We start from the raw sequence: 21,368 nt of genomic DNA on the forward strand, positions 1-21,368 counted from the left end.
TCCTGTTCTGATTAAAATTAAAATATTTTTGGCCTCCACTTGGATCAGTGAGTTAGACTTCATTGAACTTATACTGAATAAATAACGTCTGCAGTTGGCTGGTATGTAAAGGTTTTAATTTAAATTTTCTTTTTTTTTTCTTGCTCATGGAAATCCATTGTGTCTGCTAGTGTTGGGCGATATGGTCATTTTTCAAATCGTCATATTGTCAGCCTGTGAGATCGACGATGCACAATATTATTGTGCATGGGTGGAGCAAGAGAGAGAGACTCTTTGTTCTTGTCATAGCATAACTATTTGGTGTTTTTTTAACTGCGCAAGTGCGAGAGAGTGAGAGAGAGAGCCTATGGAATCACCAAGAATGTAAAAAATACTTTCAAACATACTGATAAACTAACGTTAAATATAAAAATACTGTATTTAAAACAGCTAGTTCATATATAGTTGGACGCAACTGTCATATCGCGCGTCCTGTGACAAATTTGCCGCATCTGCGCACGGAAGTTATCAGTCTAAATGTTCTGCAAAATCAATAGTAGATTTAGTGTGTGTGTGTGAAATGCGGTGCTGAAGTGAAATAGCTGGGCAGCATCTGAGATCGTCTATCTCTGACTTTCGTCGATACACAATACTAACGTCTATCAGCACAACCGTATGCTGAACAGCATATGACAATACCTAAAATTAATGGCAAAACTACTAGTTATCAGAATTGGTCATTTTTACAGCAATGTGTGTGGCAGCTGCCTGACTATTTGTAAATGTGGTGGTAAATCTACTCCCAGCGCATGTTAATGTGCTCTGGGGTAAAAGCTGCTTTTTGAAAAACTGCCATTTTTAACTCTGTGAGGCTGCATCAGAATGCTGTTGTCTATGGCAAAAAAAAAAGTCTCACTCTCTCACACTAACTCAAAGTTTGATGTCCTCTAAAAAAAAAAAATCCTGTCACCACTACTAACATTCTCTCTCTCTCTCTTGTTGTCTCCATTTCTCAGGAGGAGCAGAACAGAGGGAAGCCAAACTGGGAGCACCTAAATGAAGAGCTGCACGTGCTAATCACAGTGGAGGACACACAGACACGTGCCGAGATCAAGATGAGAAGAGCTGTCGAAGAGGTCAAGAAGCTACTGGTGCCTGCAGTAAGTTGCAAAAACACATTTATATTTACAGAACATATTTGTGCTAGCAGAAAGTGATTTTCTACAAATGTTTTGACCTCTGAGATCTTCTCTGCAGACCTGCCCGAGGCTTGTGCTTTGTAAGTCAACAGTGTTGGATTTAGCAAAATGCTTTATGCTCCTTCCTGTTCTAGGTGTGTGACGCCTTTGTGCATATGGGCCGGATTTTAATCCCACCCCTGACCCCTGGCCTCAGTCTTATGCTTAAATTTGATATTTTTATCTCAGGCTCCCAACAGAGAACAAATGGCGCTCTGCAACCTGCTTCCCACATATTACCGCCCCATTCCACCTTTCTGTTCTCTGCTCCTCCGTCGGTTGCCGCAGGGGGTGGGGGCACTTATGTCAGGGTCTCTGGCTCCAGGCTGTTTTGCCTGCAGTGAACAGAATGGCTGGACAGCTGCAAGAGCCTGTTCCCTATCAGGCGACATGGTGGAAAGGTTTCGACCTGCTGAAACCTGGCCAGAAGCAGCCGTTCCACCCAGCCATGTGCCTCTTGCTTCATTTCAGAGTGGGACACAATCCCAAAGTCCTTGGCATACTCTGACTGCTCTCAGGCGCTCGCTTTCTCCTGTTTCTTTGTACAGGTTTAACATTTTTTTCCATCTCTCTCTCCAGGCCAGAAACCCCACATTTCGTCTCTTGTTTGGGGATTTTTTTCCTTTCTTTATGCTCATATCTCTTTTGTTCCATTTGAGCAGGGAGGCCTTAAACCCTCCACACACATAAACAAGTACACACACACGCTCGTCAAAGAAAACAAACATACACGGCCGGCTGACTGTGTGTGTGACTCATTCTGTACAGTGTGTGTGGGTGGGAGATGAGTAAATGGCTACATGCTCTCTCTAAATTTTCGCTCCGACCTTATGCACCCCTGAGATCAAAGTCATCCTCACAGTTTATTCACACACAGACTATGCTCAGGCTCTTAGAAGGCCTGTGTTTGCTCTACTCGTGTTTCATTCAGAGTTACACAATGCTCTTGGTGTTTTATACAAAACCAAAATCTTTCCCAGAAGAGATTTGTTTTTGTAGTGTTAATGTAACATACTCTACATATTTGTATCTAATCTTTTAATGTACTTGTAGGGATAGTCTACCCAAAACTGAAAACTCTCATTCTTACACCTTCAACATGACTTTCTTTGTAAAATAATATGCTTTTAACCATGTCTTGACAAGTTGGAATTAATTAGCTTTAATAGAGGATGATTTTTAAGTGACACTCTGTCTGCTGCAAGTTTGTGGCGCTGTGACCATGACTTGCAATAATAAAACATCCATGTTATCATGGCATGGGGTGGGTAAATGATGACACAATTTTCAACTTGGCTGATGTGTCCATTTAAGTTTTGCTGTACAGATAAAGCCTCTCTTAAACATGCTGGTTTTGTGTGTGACAGATTGACTCTAATGCCCTTTTTCATGCCATGCTAAACTGGATTAAATGACAAACCATCCATCTCAGCACGTGCAGTCTTAATGAAGGATATCTTTGGCTCATTTAGAAGCATGAAATTGTCTTATTAAATACATCATAAAACAGACGAGGTCACAGTCTGTTTCCCCTCGGCTCCCTTCATTTTGTCATTGTGGAAAGGATTTAATTGGTTAGGATAGAGAAAAGGGGGGCAGAAGCGTCTCTGAGCTCTCTGAGAGAGGCTCTCTGTTTTATAAACATCTGCAATATTGATTTTTTACCTACCTTGAGAGGCAGCTAGCACATTACCGCATGAATCTGTAATCCTGGCTCGGGCCCTGAAGAGATGCCACAGCCGAACGGTTCCCGCTCGCAGAGACCAAATTGAAATTTTCAGCCTTGCTCAAGGAATCGGTTCCACACACAGCATTTGAATGATCGTCAGACTGAGAGAGAGTACATGAACGGCGGGTATAAGCGCACACACAACCTCAGAGGCCAGGGTTAGAAGGGGGTGATTGAGAGATTCGGCTCAAAGGCCCTGTCAACTTTTCAACTCCCACCGAGAGACAGAAGGAAGAAACAATCGAGAGAGAGATTTGAGTTGAAGGTGGGCTGGTAATGAAGGTAGTAGTGAGTGAGAAGATTAAGGCAGGAACGTAATGGAAGGAAAAAGATAAGAATCGAGCCACACTTTAACATGCGGATCACTTCCCACAGTTCTTCCGCTTCAATCTCGCTCATCTTTTCACTTACCCACAGCATCACATACAGCCTTTCTGCTGTCTTGCTGATTTTTTCATGTCATATAATTTAGTGTTTTTATTTATTTTATTTACTTTTTTAATTAAAGTGCTTTTTTTTGGTCATGGTTTAATATTGACATCCTAAATTATTTTATCAATACTATGTTTGTAAATAGCATTCATTGTATATGTAAATAATTATTGTAAACCGCTTTATTTGATAGAATAAAGAATTTCTTCTAAAACTGTCCCGGCAAGAGCACCAGCATCATTTTGATGGAAAAGGCATACCAGATGTTGGTCAAACATTTTTTCTCGCACCACTGTCCTCTGTATACCACTTCACTTGAGGGACACCCCGTCTTTGTTAATGGAAGGGCTGACACACATGGTGATATATAAAACTACAACCTATAAAACACTCCTGAGAGCAATGCAGATCTGCATATCCATATCTTTTTGAGTATGAATTATAGCATACAATTCAGATTTAGAGCATTAAACCACGGCCCACCGTCAAATTCGGTTTTATCTGGTTTTGTACATTTACAGCTCAGCAAATGATCAGTAACTTTAGAAGTCAAGCAGTTCACTCAGTGGGAGCAGAAGGCATAGGAGGGCTGATGAATCTTTCTGAGATACCTTGATGACTGAGTTGATGGTTTCGAGAAGTGTGAAAAGAATTGCTCTCTGTAAGCTAGGGCTGCATGCTATTGAGAAAAATGACATTGCGATATTTTCTTTTTCTGCGATATATATTGCAATATGAAATCTAATCAAATTTTTTCTTAAAAACAAAAATGGGGTGAGCCCCCTATATTCTCATTTTAAATGATTTAAACATCGACACTATCGTGTCAATTCATTAATATGCTCGAGGGAGAGAGAGCAAGACGGCGCTCATGTTGTTTGAAGATGGTGAGCGTGTGTACGGGGCTCGCTCGCTCACTCTCTCTCGTGTGCGCGCGCTCTCTCTCTCTCTTGGAGCGAGCAAATTGAGTTTTAAGATTGTCAAGTTTACACTAACTCCATTCTGTTGTGCTCTGTCCAGCTATTTCTGAACACAAGATCACGTCATGTGAATGCCCCCTTACAAACGCATCTGTTCTAACTATTCAAAGTTTCCTTAAGATCATTTACAGTGTATTTTAATATAGAACGCACATCCCTGTTATGGTCATGTATTAAATGTGGCTTAAGTCTGTGTGTTATGAAGTGATAAAAATAATTTAATTATTGTGATGCAGACTGCTTGTTTTTTGCCAAATCCACCTGTGACTGAAAATGGTATAGGTTAAAAACTAATCGGCAATCTGATCTCTAAAACTGCATTTGCTAATTTCCATTTTGATATGTGCTGGTAGCATGAGTTAATCAAATACTTTTAATGTACTTATAACCAACATGATGAGGCTGTGTCACACATTCAATGTATGCCAATTTGTCTCTAAATTTGCTTGCTTTCCCAGTTTCTCAATGATAAGGCCCAGTTTATAGCAACTGTGCCTACAAGGCTGCTCTAATCTCCAGCAGATTTTGTGACAAGCTCCGATGCTGCAAGCAGAGATGCGTTGTAGTCTGGGGACAAGTCTACATATCAGATCCCTGTTAATTTAATTTAATGGTTTATACACCAGGCCATTTAGAGATGATCAGAGAGAATAAAACAGTGTGGTTCCTTCCTATGAAGCAATTAGCCTCTCAGTTTTGTTAAAAACCTGACAAATTGGTTTTCTCATTAGGGGTGCTAAACCCAGGAGAGCTGACACCAATGATGGGTGTTGGATTTAAATGTTTAGAAGGTGCAGTGTGTCAAAATTGCCAAGAGAGTGTCTGTTTTACAAGGTGACATTCCTCATTTCCCCTTGAGGTGTGTGTTTGAGAGAGAGAATCCATCTAACAGACAGCAGTAAGTCATTTTTAATGATTGACAGTAGCTCTGTTGGTATGTGAGGTCAGTGTTAATCCTGTATTCACAACATTCTCAGAGGACCAGTAAAAGGCCTTCTGGGAAAATGCTAGATATTCACAATAAATACCCTCTCGCTGCGGATGGTATGTTATATCCACAAAACCGTACTTTGCATGTCTGCTCCCAGTTGGCATCAGCGCACTAGGGAATGCTGGAAAATAGAAGCTCACACCTATGACATCTCATTAAGAATCTAAGCCACTTTGTGTCCATTCCCTTTAGCTCGGCTAATTAAAGTGGCGTATCAAAATATTTTTCTGGGTTATTTTAGTGTCCGTGGACTGGGTCGGCCGTTGACAGGAGCGAGCAAAGATTTAAAATCGTAACGGTGTAAGATCTTATTTAAATTCAGTACAGTACTGCTGATAGTTTCTTTTGTGGATGCCCCTGGCTATAAGGAGCATGTAGCATTTTGGTCTGTCTTTGTGTTCGGTTTTTGTCAGGGAGGCACTTCCTTCTAGATTGTGCCATATCTGTAGTAACAGTTTTGCCTCCAGAGCTCAGTGGCTTTGGAGCTTTACGTGGGTGCGTATAGTAGCTATAGCCCAGCAGTCTGGCCCTTTCCTTTATTCCTTCCTTTCTTATTACTTTCCTTTTTCCAGCATTTTGTTTCAACTCCGCTTGCGCTTGTAGGCAGAAATCGACTAGTGAACCAACTTGCTATTCCCCATGTCTCCATGATGCTTCCAATATCTTAAAAGTCCATAAAGGAAGGGGGAGGGAGGTGAAAGAAAAGAGAAATGAGGAGCTTCGCTCACACACCGCTTCCAGCATCTCTCCGTGAATGGGCTCGTCCTTGCCTGTAACAAAGTGACTGGGTTAGCAGTATTTGCACTGTAGCCTGAAGCCCTGTTCTCTTCTCTTGTCTCTCTTCCTTCCTTCCTTCCTCTCTCTCTCTCTCTCTCTCTCTCACTCTCTCTCTCTCTCACACACACACACACACACACACACACACACAAACACACTTTCTCACACGTTCTCTCTTGGCACATCTCTTATCCTGTGTACGCCAATAACCATCACATTCAGCGCCTTTGCCGAGCACAATGAGTCCCCGATCTGGAGAGGTTTCAAGCCTCTTGGAGTTGTCATGGGTGCTTTGCATTTGTAATCTTTTCCCAATTCAGGAACGCAGTTAATTTCACACCATACACCTGGTTATAGACCTCTCACTCACTCTTAGGCTCAGAGGAAAGGAGAGAGAGAGAGACAGATGGTGTATAATATACGTTGTGGTCTGTGGGGCGTAACGTCCTCGTCAGCCAAATTCTCGACGTCAGCTCGTGAGCCACTTGTGGAATGTTGCCTGAAACTAGGACTGTTCTGGGTGGCCAACTCATCCTGATCAATAAACACCTTTTCTTCAACATACATAATCACTCACCTCCTATGAGGCCCATGTGACAAACCAGAACAAATTACCATCTGGCTGCTTGCTGTTGTTTCGGCATGTGTGGTGAGAATGCCACCAATCCAATTGCTTATCATTCTGTTTAAAATGACTTCAATTTCTTGCTTTTTCTTTCAGTTTAATCGAGCACTTCTCAATTTAAAGGATAGTTCTTCCTAAAAAAAAGAAAAAGGAAGATCTGCCCCCATTTACATGTTGTACCCAACCTGTATGATTTTATGTATTCCGTGGAACACAAGGGTATATTTTGAAAAATGTTGAAAGTCAGTGAGGTCCTTTGTTTTGCAAAAAAGTTATAAAATTCTTCATCTGTGTCCCACAGATAAAATAAACATGCATTGTGTTTTGAAAGATATGTAAATGAACTATCCCTTAAAGTAGTGATGCACCGAAATGAAAATTCTGCGCCGAAACCGAAAATTTAGGATGCACTTGGCCGAAAACCGAAACTGAAGCCGAAAATGGCTTCTTTTAAAAACGTATATATATATTGCTTGGATTTAATGGATCTGAATTGAAAAATCACAATATAATAATCAAACTTTTATTAACAGTTACATAACAAAACATAAAATATTTTTAACAATAAATATAAATAATAATTATTCTTCAAGTTTTATGTTCCATTTAAAAATTGTGCAAAAAAATCCACAATTTTGGAGATTTTTGCAGGACAAATGCTACATATTGCAACTTTGGTGTCCTCTCGTATAGGGCTGTCACTTTTGTGAAAAAAAAATCTATTTTTGAGACATAGGCAAAGTGTTCATTGAATCGTTAGTAAATTGCCTATATTTGACGTTGATCCGTTTTTCAACGCCAAATATAGGCAAATCCACCGACAACTAAACAGGCATTAGGGCGAACGTAAAGAGGGTGCTTGAGACGCGCACAAGTCAGCAATGTGGACTGCCATAACATCAATGAAAAACATTACTGAAGGCTACATTGATATTATGCACTAATAGGCTGTGTGTGTGTGTGTGTGTGTGTGTCAGAACCTGCAGTTGCTGTGTGACGCGCGTTCGCTGCGAGCGTATAGTGGCGAGCTGGACGCGCTCCGAGAGAAGGCCGTTAAAATCGATTCCCTATTTTCGTTTTCGAAACTTGTGTTGGTTGGTCCGATCGATTGTGCAGCTTTTGTGACAAGCCTTGACGCTTGATAACAGCTCGACCGTGAGTGAAACCTAAGCGCTTGCGCACGGATGGGAGGGGCGGGTGACATTCATTTTCGGTTTACGTTTTCGGCTGTTTTTTTTATTTCGGCCCGAAACCGATAATGCCATTTCGGCCGAAAATTTTCGGTGGCCGAAATTCCGGTGCACCCCTACCTTAAAGCATGCAGCTGCATTTATCCTCGGAGTGGCTGGTTTTCAACTGTATTATACTTGACTACTTCAATGAGGCTTGAGTTTCATTGGGCTGAGATCTTAGAGGACAAAAGACAGGGGAAAAAATTGCAGTGAATGCAACCACCTGTGACGACAGCCTCCTGAAATGCGTGCAAGTTGCCCTGCAGGTCAGTGCAACCCGACTGAGAGTGCTCTTGTGTCCCTGTTTTCGGAGCATGTGTCGCTTCCGATCAGACTCGAGCCCCAGCTGCAGGGTTTAGAGCATAGGATCATGGGTAATGGGAACATCCTCCGCTGTGAGCTTGTAAAAGTGATGTGGCTCATAGATAGCTGGAGAGCCATCAGCTCTCGTTGCTGCTCCTTGCATAAGTGTTGGAAAAAAACAGAACAAAGGGTCAGAGGACTTGATACTGTAGATGTACTTAAAGCATAATGTTGTATTCTGCATAAATTTCACTTTAAATTGGTACCATATAATTAATCCAGAGCCTTTTTTCCTTGAAGTATTGGCAGACTTTTTTTATTTATTTATTTATTTATTTTTTCAACATCTGATGGTGTCTATATGGTAGCAAGTCCCGGCAGTTCTAGCAATTTTAGAACTAGAGGCCAAAGATGTGGAGAACTGTTATCCTTCTGTTTTATGTCCTGCTTTATAGTAAGCTCTCCCTCACTTGTCTTCTTCCCTAAAGCAGCTGTCCTCCTTTACTTTCCGTGGTCTTCTTGATTGGAGCCATGGTTTGCACCCCAGACTTACTGACCACCAGAACCGCAATAGGAAAAGGCTTCTCTTGGGGTCTGTATGCTAATCCGGCCTTTGCTGGCAGCAGCTTCAAACGCTCCGTTGGACTGGCAGTTTGTAAGACTCACTGAACAGAATGGAAAGAGCAGACCCAGAATAGACTGGGATTTACTGTGTGCCTATTTTCACCTGAGCACCTGCCATTTTAAAGTCACAAATTCAAGCGGCGATGTGCGAAGTGAACCACTTCACACACTGCAATTTTCATTTTCAGCTTTAAAGTGATTTTCCTGGCAAAACAAGTGTCACTACAAATGAGACGGTAGTTTCATAGTAAAGGAGACCGGCATTTATTTACTGTCTAAAAATCACATTTCACATCAAATTACTTTAGATGCTCTTGTCTGCTGTTACGCTGTTTTATGGTTGAAAAATAAGCCCACTAATGTTAATCGCTTTTCTGAAGTGGAAATGATAAACTGATGCTGTAGGGAGAATTTTATTTAACTGCTCTGTTTTTTGACTGTTCTATTAGAATGTATTTTTTATGATACTGATGCATAATTTACAAAGACAGGCATCATTTTGTGCTTTTGGGTTAATGCCACTTATCTCCGCTAGCGAACATGCTGTCTCGTTAAGTTGTTGTTCTCTCTGGGCTTTCAATTGCCCTCTCTTCACAGATTGCTATGGCCCTGTAAAGTGCTCCAACAGTGACCCTGAGGGCCTCCCAGTTATTGGCTAACTACACATTTCAGAGTATGCCGAGCTGCATAGCAGTGTGCAACTGCAGCATTTAGCTGTGGTAGAAGTGGTGCTACAGTTTTCAGTGTTCTCCCAGGTCTAGCTAAGCGGGTAATAATTTTCAAAAGAAATGATCAGTCTATTTGCAACAAACCAAATAAGCTAAACCAAACAACTATTTTAAGATAGTATGACCTCATCTTTTACCCTGCACTTAAGCCAGCTCAAATTAGCTGTATTCTAGCAGCGCTACTGCAGGGGAAGAAAAGGTGGCCTTGACCCAGGGTAGAAGGCCCTCATGTTTGGTAGAGCTCAGTTCAGGCATGCCACCTCCCTTCAGACCTGCTCACTCTCTCTCTGTGGGTTTCTGTTTAATCTGCTCACTTTAGATAAAGCACAAGAGCCTGAAGTTCAGTCAAATGATTGTCCTTGAAAGTGTGACAAGGTTTTTGTCAAGCAGTTTGCTTTGTGCCTCCATCCCTCAAAATATCAACATTAGGCCCAAGTGAATATTTACAGTGTTTTTTTTTTTTTGTACAACCCTTTGTGAGTGGCAATGCAAAACAATTTCTGACTGTAGCTGTGCCTACTGCCCACAGAAAGCTTTTGGAAAAATTTTTACACAACTGTGTAGAAACTAACAGATTATTCTTTAAAAGAAGAGATGAAGCTGCTTTAATTTCCACTCCCCTCCAATCCTACTCTACTTATTTAAATAAGGTAGGAATAAGCTAGATAAAACAGTGGAAATTTGTAATGTTTTTCAAATAATTCAAATTCAGTGTAATTTTTAGCAAATCTCTAAATATACATTTTTGCATACTGTACACTGTTTTATTTTTTTGTCTTTTGTTTTAAGCAGAGTATTTGGTATTTAGACAGAAATGTATTACTCTTGGTGCTAGTTTGCATCAGGAAGGGTATCCGACATAAAACCTGATCCAAATGGCAGTGTGGATAATTCCACTGTGGCGACGGGAGCAGCCAAAGAAAAGAGTATAGAATCTTATTAACAGGCATTTATTGGTTATCAGCAATAATGTGAAAATAATTAGCAGCTCAGTGTCAGAATGAAAATTAAATTTTAATATTAATGCATCCCTTATCAACCTAAACCTTTCACCTAAACCTTTTTTCTTCACCTTTCAGTCACATAGAGTGAAGGATGAGATTTCAGAAACAACAGTCTCTGTGTGTGAAATCTTTTACTGTTATAGTAAAGATAACTCAAGACGGCCCAAATAAAGACTCTGAATTGGGTATTGGATATAATCATAATTTGTTCTGGAACGAGGCACGAAGTCAACTAGCGTCTTTGAAAAGTTAAAGAGTCCATCCCAAAGCTCTCCTTCCTGTTAGAAGCTATCAGGATAAATAACATAAACCTCTTAGTTTGCAGCCCACCTCTAGAGGTTAGTCCAGCCCCTGACTCTTCTGAAAACAGTTGGCTGTAATCTCTTCTGGTTCCCATAAAAGACCCCCTGTGGACATCAGTCAAACTGCATTTCCTTTGAACAAGCCACTAATCCTTTTACTTTGGGGAGAATAGCTGCAGACTGAAATGCCAGTGTTTGTGCACTAGCCTAGTTACGGGATGTTTTTGTGCCCCCCTTTGGCTCTCTGCACTCCCACCCCAGTTACATGGTTTCTGGGCTAATTATCCGCTCATTCAGATTCAGATGGGGACAGGGACCACTAGGATCAGCCATGGCATCTAGAGAATGCTATCGAAACCGGTCTTGCGGAGAGAGCCAGGAATGGATTCCTTTCATCTTCTCGCACCGTTTTCGAGGGTGGAACAGGATTGTGTTAGGACATACGTTTGCGGTTGTAGGCGATACCTAAATTCGTGTTTAGAGCTTTTTATTGCTTCTATCTTAGGCCATAGTTAGATGAACCCATTGGCAAGAAATGTGCATATAGCCGGTCTGGTCTGAGAATTGCTTTCCCATTTAATTTAGATTAGTTTATCCTCACCTTCTCTAGGAGCTTTTTTAGTTGCAATTTTGCCCAACACGTCTCCATTACTCTTCGTTTGTAATCTCTCGTTGGCAGTACACAGTGTGTCCTGTAGTCAGCAAAACTGAACACGTCATCAAATTTGTGTGTGGACTTTCGTATGCAATATGTTTTCCAATTTTGTTCAACCAAAACATCTTTTCACGCAGCATGCATCAGTATATCAGGCTCTGTGCCTTCTGCTTGCTAATATATTGGCCCTGACCCACAGAGCAGTTTGGCTATCGTAGTAGAGACCTTGACTGCGCTGGCCAACACTTTTCATTTCATGCATTTGCTTTGCAGCTGCTAACCTTGAGTGTGAAGTAACCTCTGCTAGGCCGTTGGGGAAGCTCTGTTTTCAAATTAGCCTCAATATGGTCCATCAATCCCCACTGCATGTTCAAGGGCCAGTCATAAAAGTGCTGCTTTTATTGGGATTTGCAGATTTATTTATTCAGGCCTTTTTCCCTCAGCTGATTCATTCCTCCTGACACTGAACACAAGGTTAAGGGGGTTGTAAAGCGGGCGAGGTTGGGTCACAGTCCGGATCTGACAGCCCAGGCAGCACAGGGAGCACGCAGATCAGCTTTGACTCTCAAATCTCGGAATCTGATGCAAATCCGGCAGTATTTAAACCTCTAGATCAGCCTTCCCAAATCCTTTCAAGATATTCTCGGCTCGATTGGGTGGCATTAAAGGATCATAGGAGCAGAACAAAACATCGTCTGGCAGCGAGAGAGAAAGGGAGAGGGGAGGGGAAATTGGAAAGCGAGAGAGAGGAGTGCGAGTCAACTGAAGGTTTTACAATGTGTTGCACCAGTGGAAATCATGGATCACATTAATGTTCCCTCTGTTTTTTTGCACCCCTCCCTCCTCATCTTCTGTTGTGCTTTATTTTGTTTGTTCGCTCACTCTGATCTCTGTCATCACATCCTGCTCTGGCAAAATCCAGCGTAATCCCGTATTGATGCCTTTGTCCAGTGCATGTAAGCATCTGTGCAACATTTTAAATACAGCTATCAGGCTCAGACTTGGCCTACATATTATATGGTTGTCATTTTGCAGACCTTTTTATCCGAAGCAATGTTGTGTGTCTTACCCTAGGGGAAAACTGCTCTGAGATCAAACCTGCAACCTTTTGCATTTTCAGCCCAGAGACGTAACGGCTGGATGTATTGAAATTAGGAATACTGTGAGAATTTTGTGAAATTTCAAATAAGGTATTATTGGTTACTGAATAACAGATGCATTACAGTATTTTAATGTTGACACTGATAGGGATGCATCGATCCAATACTCAATATCTGTATTGGCTCCAGTGCTGACATTTTCTGCAGGATCGGATATGTCAGACGAGACCAGTCCAAATCCGATATTGTGCATATAATATTGTTATTGTTAAACCCCACAAAAGCCACAAAAACATCATGAAGCCCCATCAAGTTTTCGTGCATTATATTTTAAGTTTTCTGAAGCCGTTCCATAGTTTAATGTGAAGTACAGATTAATATTGAAGTCAAATTCACAAACTCTTCTCTCTGCTGCGTCTGTCTGTCATTCTCCATTCAGCATTCAAACTGCTGTTGCGTTCGGTTACAACAACCCAAGCGATGAAACTCTCTTCAAGAGCGCACAATAACTGCGTTTCAAAACTGTTCAAAAGAAAAGGCTTTAAAATATTGCCGATATAATACACTACGCATCGATATCTCTTCCCTTCTTAATGTGGAGTGCTGTGCACTGTGACTGTGTTGCTTCAAGTTCAACATTCTGCACACAGGATGCACATAAGTGCTTTGTGCAACTCTGTATTGGAGCCATACCCGTTCGTATTATACTTTTGTGCAAGGAAAGATTAATAGTCTTTTTTTTTTTTTTGTTCTGTTCTATCTGTCATATGTTGCTGCCTTCATTACTGTGCTATGCGTTTAAAAAAACTTATTTTTATTTTATAGTATATATTTTTTTCTGATACATTGAGGATATTGATGAGTCTGCATACAGCTATTTTTTTGTGAGATTTCCACTGAAGTCCATTGAATTACTATCACAAACCAGGGGCATATCTGTACTTCACACCAAAAAAAGAAACCCTCTGTTCCATTAACTTTATGAAAGAAATTATAGCACATTTTACTCAAGCTTAGGTTTAGTTTCACTGAAGCCAGCTGTCGGATCGTTTATAGGGCTTTACCTCTACGCAGCTGACAGGAGAAGGGTGGTGTAACTGCTTGTCATGTGTCGTAATCTCTCTTCGCTGACTGGGTGACTTCTGAAGTTCATGCTAAATCTGTAACAATGCAGTCACAGTTCTGAATCATGTAGATTGTGGGTGGTTTGGTAGCGGGGGTGGAGTTGAAGGATGTTTATGTGGTAAAAGGAACTTGGGAAGTGCTGGAAGTGACAAAGGTAACCGTATTAAGTCCTAAAAATGTTTAATGTCAACTAGAACTTTTTCTTCTTTTCCTGTCTCAACATTCATAAAATATCGAACTTGGATTTAAAATCTTGTAAAAAAAAAAAAAAACCTGATCTGGCTCTGTGTATGTAATATATGTCTGTATGAACGTGCAATGAGAGTCAAGCCCGTATTCCGTACTAGTAATCATAGCAACAGTGACCAAAGTAATAGCAAAGATGGTGACGTGCATGAAACTGAAAGTCTTTATCACTTTCTGACACGAGCCCAATCAAGCCACGAGTTCTTTCGTCAGATCTTCATTAACCGACAGCAGCTTTAATATTTGGTTGGAGAGCGGAGCATTTGAATCGTGCGCAGAACACAAAACTGACGGGATCTAAAATGTCTGACACAGCAAATTTTTCCTTCACTGTAAGTCACCGAAAACACGCATAAAATAACAAAACTCATGGTAGATGCACGTTTGTGCAGCAGAGCGGCTCTCTCTCACACTGTATGACATGACAGACAACTAGTTGTCCAGTCCTGTTCTGTTCACACAGTGTGTGTGTTCTGAGAATGCGGTTGTGAACCCTAAAAATTTACAGACATGAGTTCGGTTACAGAATGCGGTTTTCATAACTGTAAATAACCAAACTGTGTGTGAACGTATTAAGGACTTAAAAACCATACTGACAACTGTATTCTGCTGCTGTGTGAACGTGGCCTATCTCTCCAATGTCTTGAGGTAAAAACATGCAAGTTTCGCTGCTGGAAATGAGCACGTGCTTCTGGACACCAGCCTTCCCACAGATCTGCACTGAAAAGGAAATGGATTTGGAAATGGCTGTAAACGTTTTATTAAACGAGAGGAAATGCTGTACTTTGTGTGTAACAAAATTGATGTGCTCACAAGTGCTGCTGTCACAGTCTAGCGTCCCCTGTCCTCCCCCATGGCCAATGAGAGAGCTGCTTCACTCCGCTGCCCTTACAAATAGACCCCATTGATTGAATCTGATTCCTGTGGATAGAGCAGTATTATTGAGCAGCCTTCCCTGATGTCTCACACCCAGAGTATGTGTTGAAACGTTCTCTTTGTGTCAGCTTTTGTTGCTTAAATCAGGGGACGTCTCCCCTGAGCCTCTGCCGTCTGATGACACACAGCTTTCTGGAAATGCCGCACTTCCTTCATTTCCTTCCTCCCTCTATTGCCTAGGAATAATATCTGCATTTTTTACAAACATCCTGAGAATGCCTCTAGCCCAGGATGAAGAAGCAAAGAAAGAGGGTGTTATAAAAAATTACATTTGGCCTGACCTCAAACAGAAATGTCCAGTCTATACGGTGACTGAGGAGCAGCATCATTGGCCCTCAAAGGAAGTCTGTACTCCATTAACCCCAGTGTCATTGCAGGCCTGTGGGGAGTTACTCTTACTGACCAGAGGCACTGCAACCTCTTTAAACACCCTGCAGAATAAGCCAGAAACAAAGTCTTCATTTGTGGGGCGAGAGAAAATCGACTACATCTGCTTTCATGGCCAGCACTGAGATGTTGTTATTTGGATTTAGAGCTGTGCCAGCCACACAAAGTCCTGCTCTGCAGAAAGTTTATGGTGTTTTGAGGCTTTTTCGAGTCGTTTATCCTCTGCCTCACCCCTCTTACAGGAATCAATAGGCTCGACTGCCCCAGACCTTGATTTCCTTCCTTGCACTGCCCCTCTGTTTGAATCTGCTCTAATACAAGGACTTGATGCTTTTGTTTTTGCTATGAGTAATGGATAATGGTTTTGTTTTTTTCTATTATAATGGTTTATATAACAATGGATGTGGTGATTGTTCTATTTGGCATCTACTTTCCTATTTTTTCTGTTTCTAATAAAATTTATTAACTAAAAATAAAGTGTTAACTCCAAATCTCTTCTTTTGTGTGTGTGTGTGTGTGTGTGTGTGTTTATATACATGAAATATTAATTTTGATTTCATGGTGACCTTTGTTTTTTATGCTTTTTTTGCTTTTATGTGCTTTTTGGGGCTCCCGTTTACATTAAATGGAAAAGAGTTGGAATGGGAAAGATATCTCCGGTTATCTTAACGTTTTTTTGTGTCAAGTCAGTCATACGATTATAAAATGATGAGGGTAAGTGAATGAAACATTTGTACCTTCAGACTATTTCGAGAATCACACCTTAACATATCGAAGTGGCCTGTGAAATACTTAAGCAGATCTTTGCCCTTGTCAAGTAGTCTACTCCTCGTCACTTCAGACAGTATTAGAGCGGCTATGCCAAAACTGAGATCGGCTGGCCAGAATAAGAGCCAATAGACATAATTTAAAAGGCAGAGGAAGGTTGTGCTACTCTGTCATTGGCACCTTTTTTCTTTTTCACTGTGTATTGGGGGAGCTGGTCAGTTTGTCTCTGAATATTTGCAAGACTAATTCTGGATGAAACCTGTGAAGGACAGCGCTGAAGATTTTCACATGTCAGGCTCAGAAGTAGTAAAATGGACAAATGAAGAGTGTTTTCATCTCTCCACACTGCATTCAATTACCCTGAGCCCATTTTCTTTTGTTCTGTCTTCACATGAGTGGTGTTATTGTAACAAGCTCATAGATGAATCTTCATTGGCTCTCCACAAGCTCCTTGGATGTGAAGGGTTCAAACAAAAGCTTCGCTTTCTAGAAGAGAATGTTTTTCTGTCTGAATTACTAAAGTGCTCAGGAATGGGTGAGTCATTCATGCAGAGGGATCCGTAGCTTCAGTGCGTGGTTTTTTTTTTGTTTTGTTTTCTGATTTAGGAAATTACTCAGGATTTCTCTCAGCTTGTGGATGTGGATGTGTAGAGTTGTACTAATCTAGAACTATGTTATTTCTGCAGTCAAAGTCCCTTAAGGACAACTCTCACAATACCACTCAAATATGGTGTCTGTTAAAGTAGTTTGTCCTTTGATGTTTGCTCTCCTAAGGAAACTCTGAAGCACCATGAAAAGTTAAAGGTGTCCCAGCCCTCCAGTGTGTCTGTTGCTTGATGTGTAAATCTGAATTGAGCTGGTTTCTTCTACCTCTATCTTTCTCCCTTCTCCTCCTCTCTGAAGTTGAAAATACAATTCTCTTTGCATTTTTTGCTTTTTAGTTGCTCTGCATTAAGAGATCTCATGTTTGGTTTACTCTTTCTTAGTAACTGAAAGTGTGCGTCTTTCTCTGTGTGTCTCTGGGTCTAGAAGCACTAGAATTCTAGTTCCTGCTAAGAGTAAATATTTATTCATATGTTCTACTCAAGCCCTTTGTGTGTGTGTGTGTGTATGTGTGTGTGTGTGTGTGTGTGTGTGTGTGTGTGTGTGTGTGTTTATTAATTTAAATACATTTTTATTATTTAAAGACATTTTGCATATGGCCCATTTTATTTAATTACATTTAATGAGAAATTATCTTATCTAGTTTTATTTGATTTTTATGAATCGCATACTTTAATTCTTTACTTTGGAATTCACTGCTTTTCTAATTATTGAACCCAGATTGTCCCCCTTTTCTGCATGAATACTGATTGGTGATTGGTTGTGTGAGTAATGGGGTTCCCCTTTGATTGGTCTTCTTCTTTCTGTAGGCGGAAGGCGAAGATAATCTAAAGAAGATGCAGCTTATGGAGCTGGCCATTCTAAACGGAACATACAGAGACACCAACATCAAAACGCGTAAGGAGACGCATTCACACATCGACAGCTAGTCGCTGAGGAACTTTGTAGACACGCACTCCAGAATAAATAGACTTGAACATCAGCACACCCATAAGACAGTCATAAAGCTAACTATTAGGGAATAATGTGAGTTCAGCTGTGATTGTGTTGCACAGTGACTAAAGTGATTTGTTTAAATGTTTTCTGTGCTGACTTATTCTGACCATAAATGAGCAAATACATATTAAATAAAAACACTGCACACATGAGTTCATAAGACATAAGATTCTCGTTGTAATTCAAGAAAGAATCTTGCTCGCTGCAAACTCCTCAAGAAAACATCTAATCATCTGCCCACAGTCTAGTATTTCTGTCTCTCTTTATCCCTCCCTCTCTCTCGCTCTCTCTATTCTTTCTCTCTCTTTCTCCATCTTTCTCTCACCTCTTTTCAAAGCTGTTCCAATTGCAATCACAGCTTACGTAATTTTCGTGTGGCATACAGAATCATTTTGCTGCATGATTGTGTGTTTTAAGCTGTCTTTCGGTGAAACCTATATTGTTGCTCAAATATATTTGCATACGATTCCACCTATGTCATACGTATTCATTACTGCAATACATTTCCACATTGACAAAGGGTTTTGGGCTTTAACTGCTCTGTAAAGTAATATTTGCATGACTGTATATGTGATTGTATGTATTTATGAATGTGAGCATGCATATTTGGGTATATATGACACGGACAGAAACACATCTGTTTGGCTTCAGTGCACAATGTTTAATTTTTAGCCTTGTGGTTATTACCTCTCCACATCTGCACTAAATGTCTCAATGACATGTAGAGGTTTTGATTCATGTGGGAAAGCTTATGGCAAGTTAGTGGAATCAATTCTAGAAAGTGCACTTCAGAGTTACGACTAAAATAAATAACATCAGCATTTTTTAGCACTCAAATTGAAGTGCTCTTTCCTCTACATGCCGCAGGACATTGGCTTTAGATGTGCTGCTTTAAATCGGTGACTCTGTGTTGTGTATTAGTGCCTCTGTTTTGATGATCGGTTTGCCCCAGTATGATCAATCATCAGTTCCTCCTTGTGTTTTAGTTTTGATTAATTTTTGTAATGATTTTGGTTATGGGGTTTTAGTTTGCTTTAGTGTAATTTTTTTTGTGGTTCATTGATCATTGCATGGACTAATTTTCCTTTATTTTTCCCCCACCCCCTTTTTCCCTCTTTTTGTGTACTTCTGTTTTCCTTTCCCTGCCTGTGCTTTTCACACATCTGTTTTTGTGCCTTCTGTCCATTTCTGTTTTTCCCCCTTCTGCTCTAAAACTTTTATACTTTTATACGCTCTATCTCTCCCTTTGCTTCTCTCTTGGTGTCTCTTGTCCTCTCCCTTTTGCTCTTTCTGTCTTTCACTCTTCTGTTTATGGCAGCCACCCTTGCGTTCTCTCTTGCAGCAGCGGCAGCGGCTGCTCAAGGCCAGCGTCTGATCGCAGCCCCTGCAGGTCAGGTCCTTCCCCCGTCTGCCCTCAGGCCCCCCACTCCGGCAGGGACCCCCCTCATGAACATCATTCGGCCCACTCAAATGGCCACTGTGCTACCCAACGGCACCCCTACCCTGGTGCCCCCAACGCCCGATGGGGGCATTATCTACACCACGCCCTACGACTACCCTTATGCCTTGGCACCCACGTCTCTGCTGGAATACCCCATCGAGCACGGCGGAGTCCTAGGTAAGCGGGCGTGGGGGCTTGGCACTTCACTCTTCGGTGCCCCGCAAGAGGGTTTTGCCGGGGTGTATTACGGGGGCATGTTGGATGGGTCGTCACCCGGCCCAGTTCAGGACTCACTGAAAGGTAAATATGTAATGACTAGCTCATGCTAGCAGGCTGGGTAACCCAGGTGATAAAAAAAAAAAAAACATTTGCCATTGAGACGGGCTGGGAAAGGGACCACTTATCTGTGTCTTAAACGAGGTATATTCATCTTTCTTTCCTTTTTTTTTTTTTTCCTTTTTTTTTTTGTTTTTTGCTGCTGCGTAAGAAGTCTTTTCTCAGGACACACACACTCACTCCACAGACAGTGGCGACATGCTTGCCTGCACACATCTTATTTTGGTTTGTGTCTCTCTCTCTCTCTCTCTCTCTCTCTCTCTCTCTCTCTTGCCGGAGGCTTTGTCAGACAGGCTACTGGTGGATCCCCTCGGATTTCTCCTGGCTTTTTAAATCATTTCTCTCTTCCCTGCTGCAGCAGGCCTTGGTACCAGTGCTGAGCGGGAGAAAGAGAGAAAGAGCCCAGAGTCCCATTGTGGATGTTCATTAAATTCTTCCACTATTCTAACTGTATCCAATTGTCTTATTTTACCCTTGTGAACTTGAGCGCTCGATCCTATTCTGAGAGAATTACCCATAATCCCCTGCCTAGTGAAGGGCTTCTGCAAACACTTGCAAAGAAGATGCATAATAACCACAACATCACTACCTCTTTTACAGATACGATGCTTTGCATCAAAGCAATGTAAACATTAGGAATCAGACATTTTAAATGGAGATGGCGTGGAGCATGAAGCATCAATAGCATGAAGTCGTGTGTCAGAAGCCGAATGTTGGGATTGAATAGCTTTGGTTAGTGCTTGTGTTTGATTCGATGGAGGCAGTTCACTGGATGCTGTATAGTTGGCACGTTTGGGTCTTCCACTGTTCTGACAGTGCCACGTTACCACTTTTAAACTTAAACACTCGCAAGCTTAGCAGCCTTTTATTTACTTACAGTATCGATCCAACATCGAAACCACCCCCAGACCAGACCATGTTCTTTCTCACTCTCTCCCTTTCGCTTGCTCGCTGGGCTTCTGTGCAGTCAGAAGTGATTTGTTGGACATCTGCTGTTGCAGCAAAGCATGTGGGCGTATATATACACACACACACACACACACACACACACACACACACACACAGAGGCAACCGTTAGCACTTACAGAATTTCTCCAGAGGAGAGTAAAAATATTCGTGCTTAGCAACTGTTCTGTGATGTCATTTATGTGATCGGGTACAGTAGTCACACCTTGGCAGTCCCACATGGAGCTCTGCAGAGTCATGCAGAATTGGAATGCCTGTCATTCTCAAGTTGTAAAACAGCCCCAACTACCAGAAACAAATTTATTTTGTGTTTATCTGATATTGCACTTTTGTGCTTAAATCGATTGCACAGTTATTCCCCTTCCCAAAAAATGCAGCATCTACAAATTCTTATCTGGACTTGCTCATAAAAATGTTTAGTGTTTAAAATATATTTTTTTTTTATGTCTGTTAATATTTTGTATTTGTACTGTATTTTGTATAGTTTGAAAACTTTGGTTGATTGGGGGACTGAAATGTGGCTTCCTTCACCAATCCATCTCATGGTCTATGTATGCCAAAAGCGAAACAAAACATCTGTGGCAATTTACATGCTTTAATGTTGCATCAATTTTGTTTACACAAAATTTTCTTACTGTAATGCAAGCTGCAACCCTTCATATTTCTTTTTTCACTTACCAGTAAAATTAGTTTTATCAGTTGGGTTGCATTGTTAACCAGATGATGATGATGATAATTGATAATGAAAGTTTTATTTAAATGAATGCTTTGACATAGTAATATCACCTTATAATGATAAATAAAGTATACTTTGAGCACATCTTGTCTGTTACCAGTGTTTATATCAGGCCTGTGCAATTAATTG

At 41.1% G+C, this 21,368-nt stretch overlaps 1 protein-coding gene across 4 annotated transcripts in view; it reads left to right on the forward strand.

The window, feature by feature from the left end:
- LOC132112783 (protein quaking-A) overlaps nucleotides 1-21,368 on the forward strand; it is a 77,197-nt gene that overhangs the window by 51,727 nt on the left and 4,102 nt on the right. The window contains exons 4-6 of one of the 4 annotated variants that reach the window (XM_059520443.1): nucleotides 996-1,139; nucleotides 17,574-17,661; nucleotides 19,103-19,501. In XM_059520443.1, the coding sequence (XP_059376426.1) occupies nucleotides 996-1,139; nucleotides 17,574-17,661; nucleotides 19,103-19,501 (631 nt within the window). Of the gene's footprint in view, nucleotides 1-995; nucleotides 1,140-17,573; nucleotides 17,662-19,078; nucleotides 19,502-21,368 lie in introns of all 4 variants that reach the window. The other 3 variants (XM_059520445.1, XM_059520442.1, XM_059520444.1) reach the window with 3 other exon arrangements.

The sequence above is a fragment of the Carassius carassius genome, chromosome 32 (genome assembly GCF_963082965.1).
Source record: "Carassius carassius chromosome 32, fCarCar2.1, whole genome shotgun sequence".
In the NCBI taxonomy this organism is placed as follows: Eukaryota; Metazoa; Chordata; class Actinopteri; order Cypriniformes; family Cyprinidae; genus Carassius; species Carassius carassius.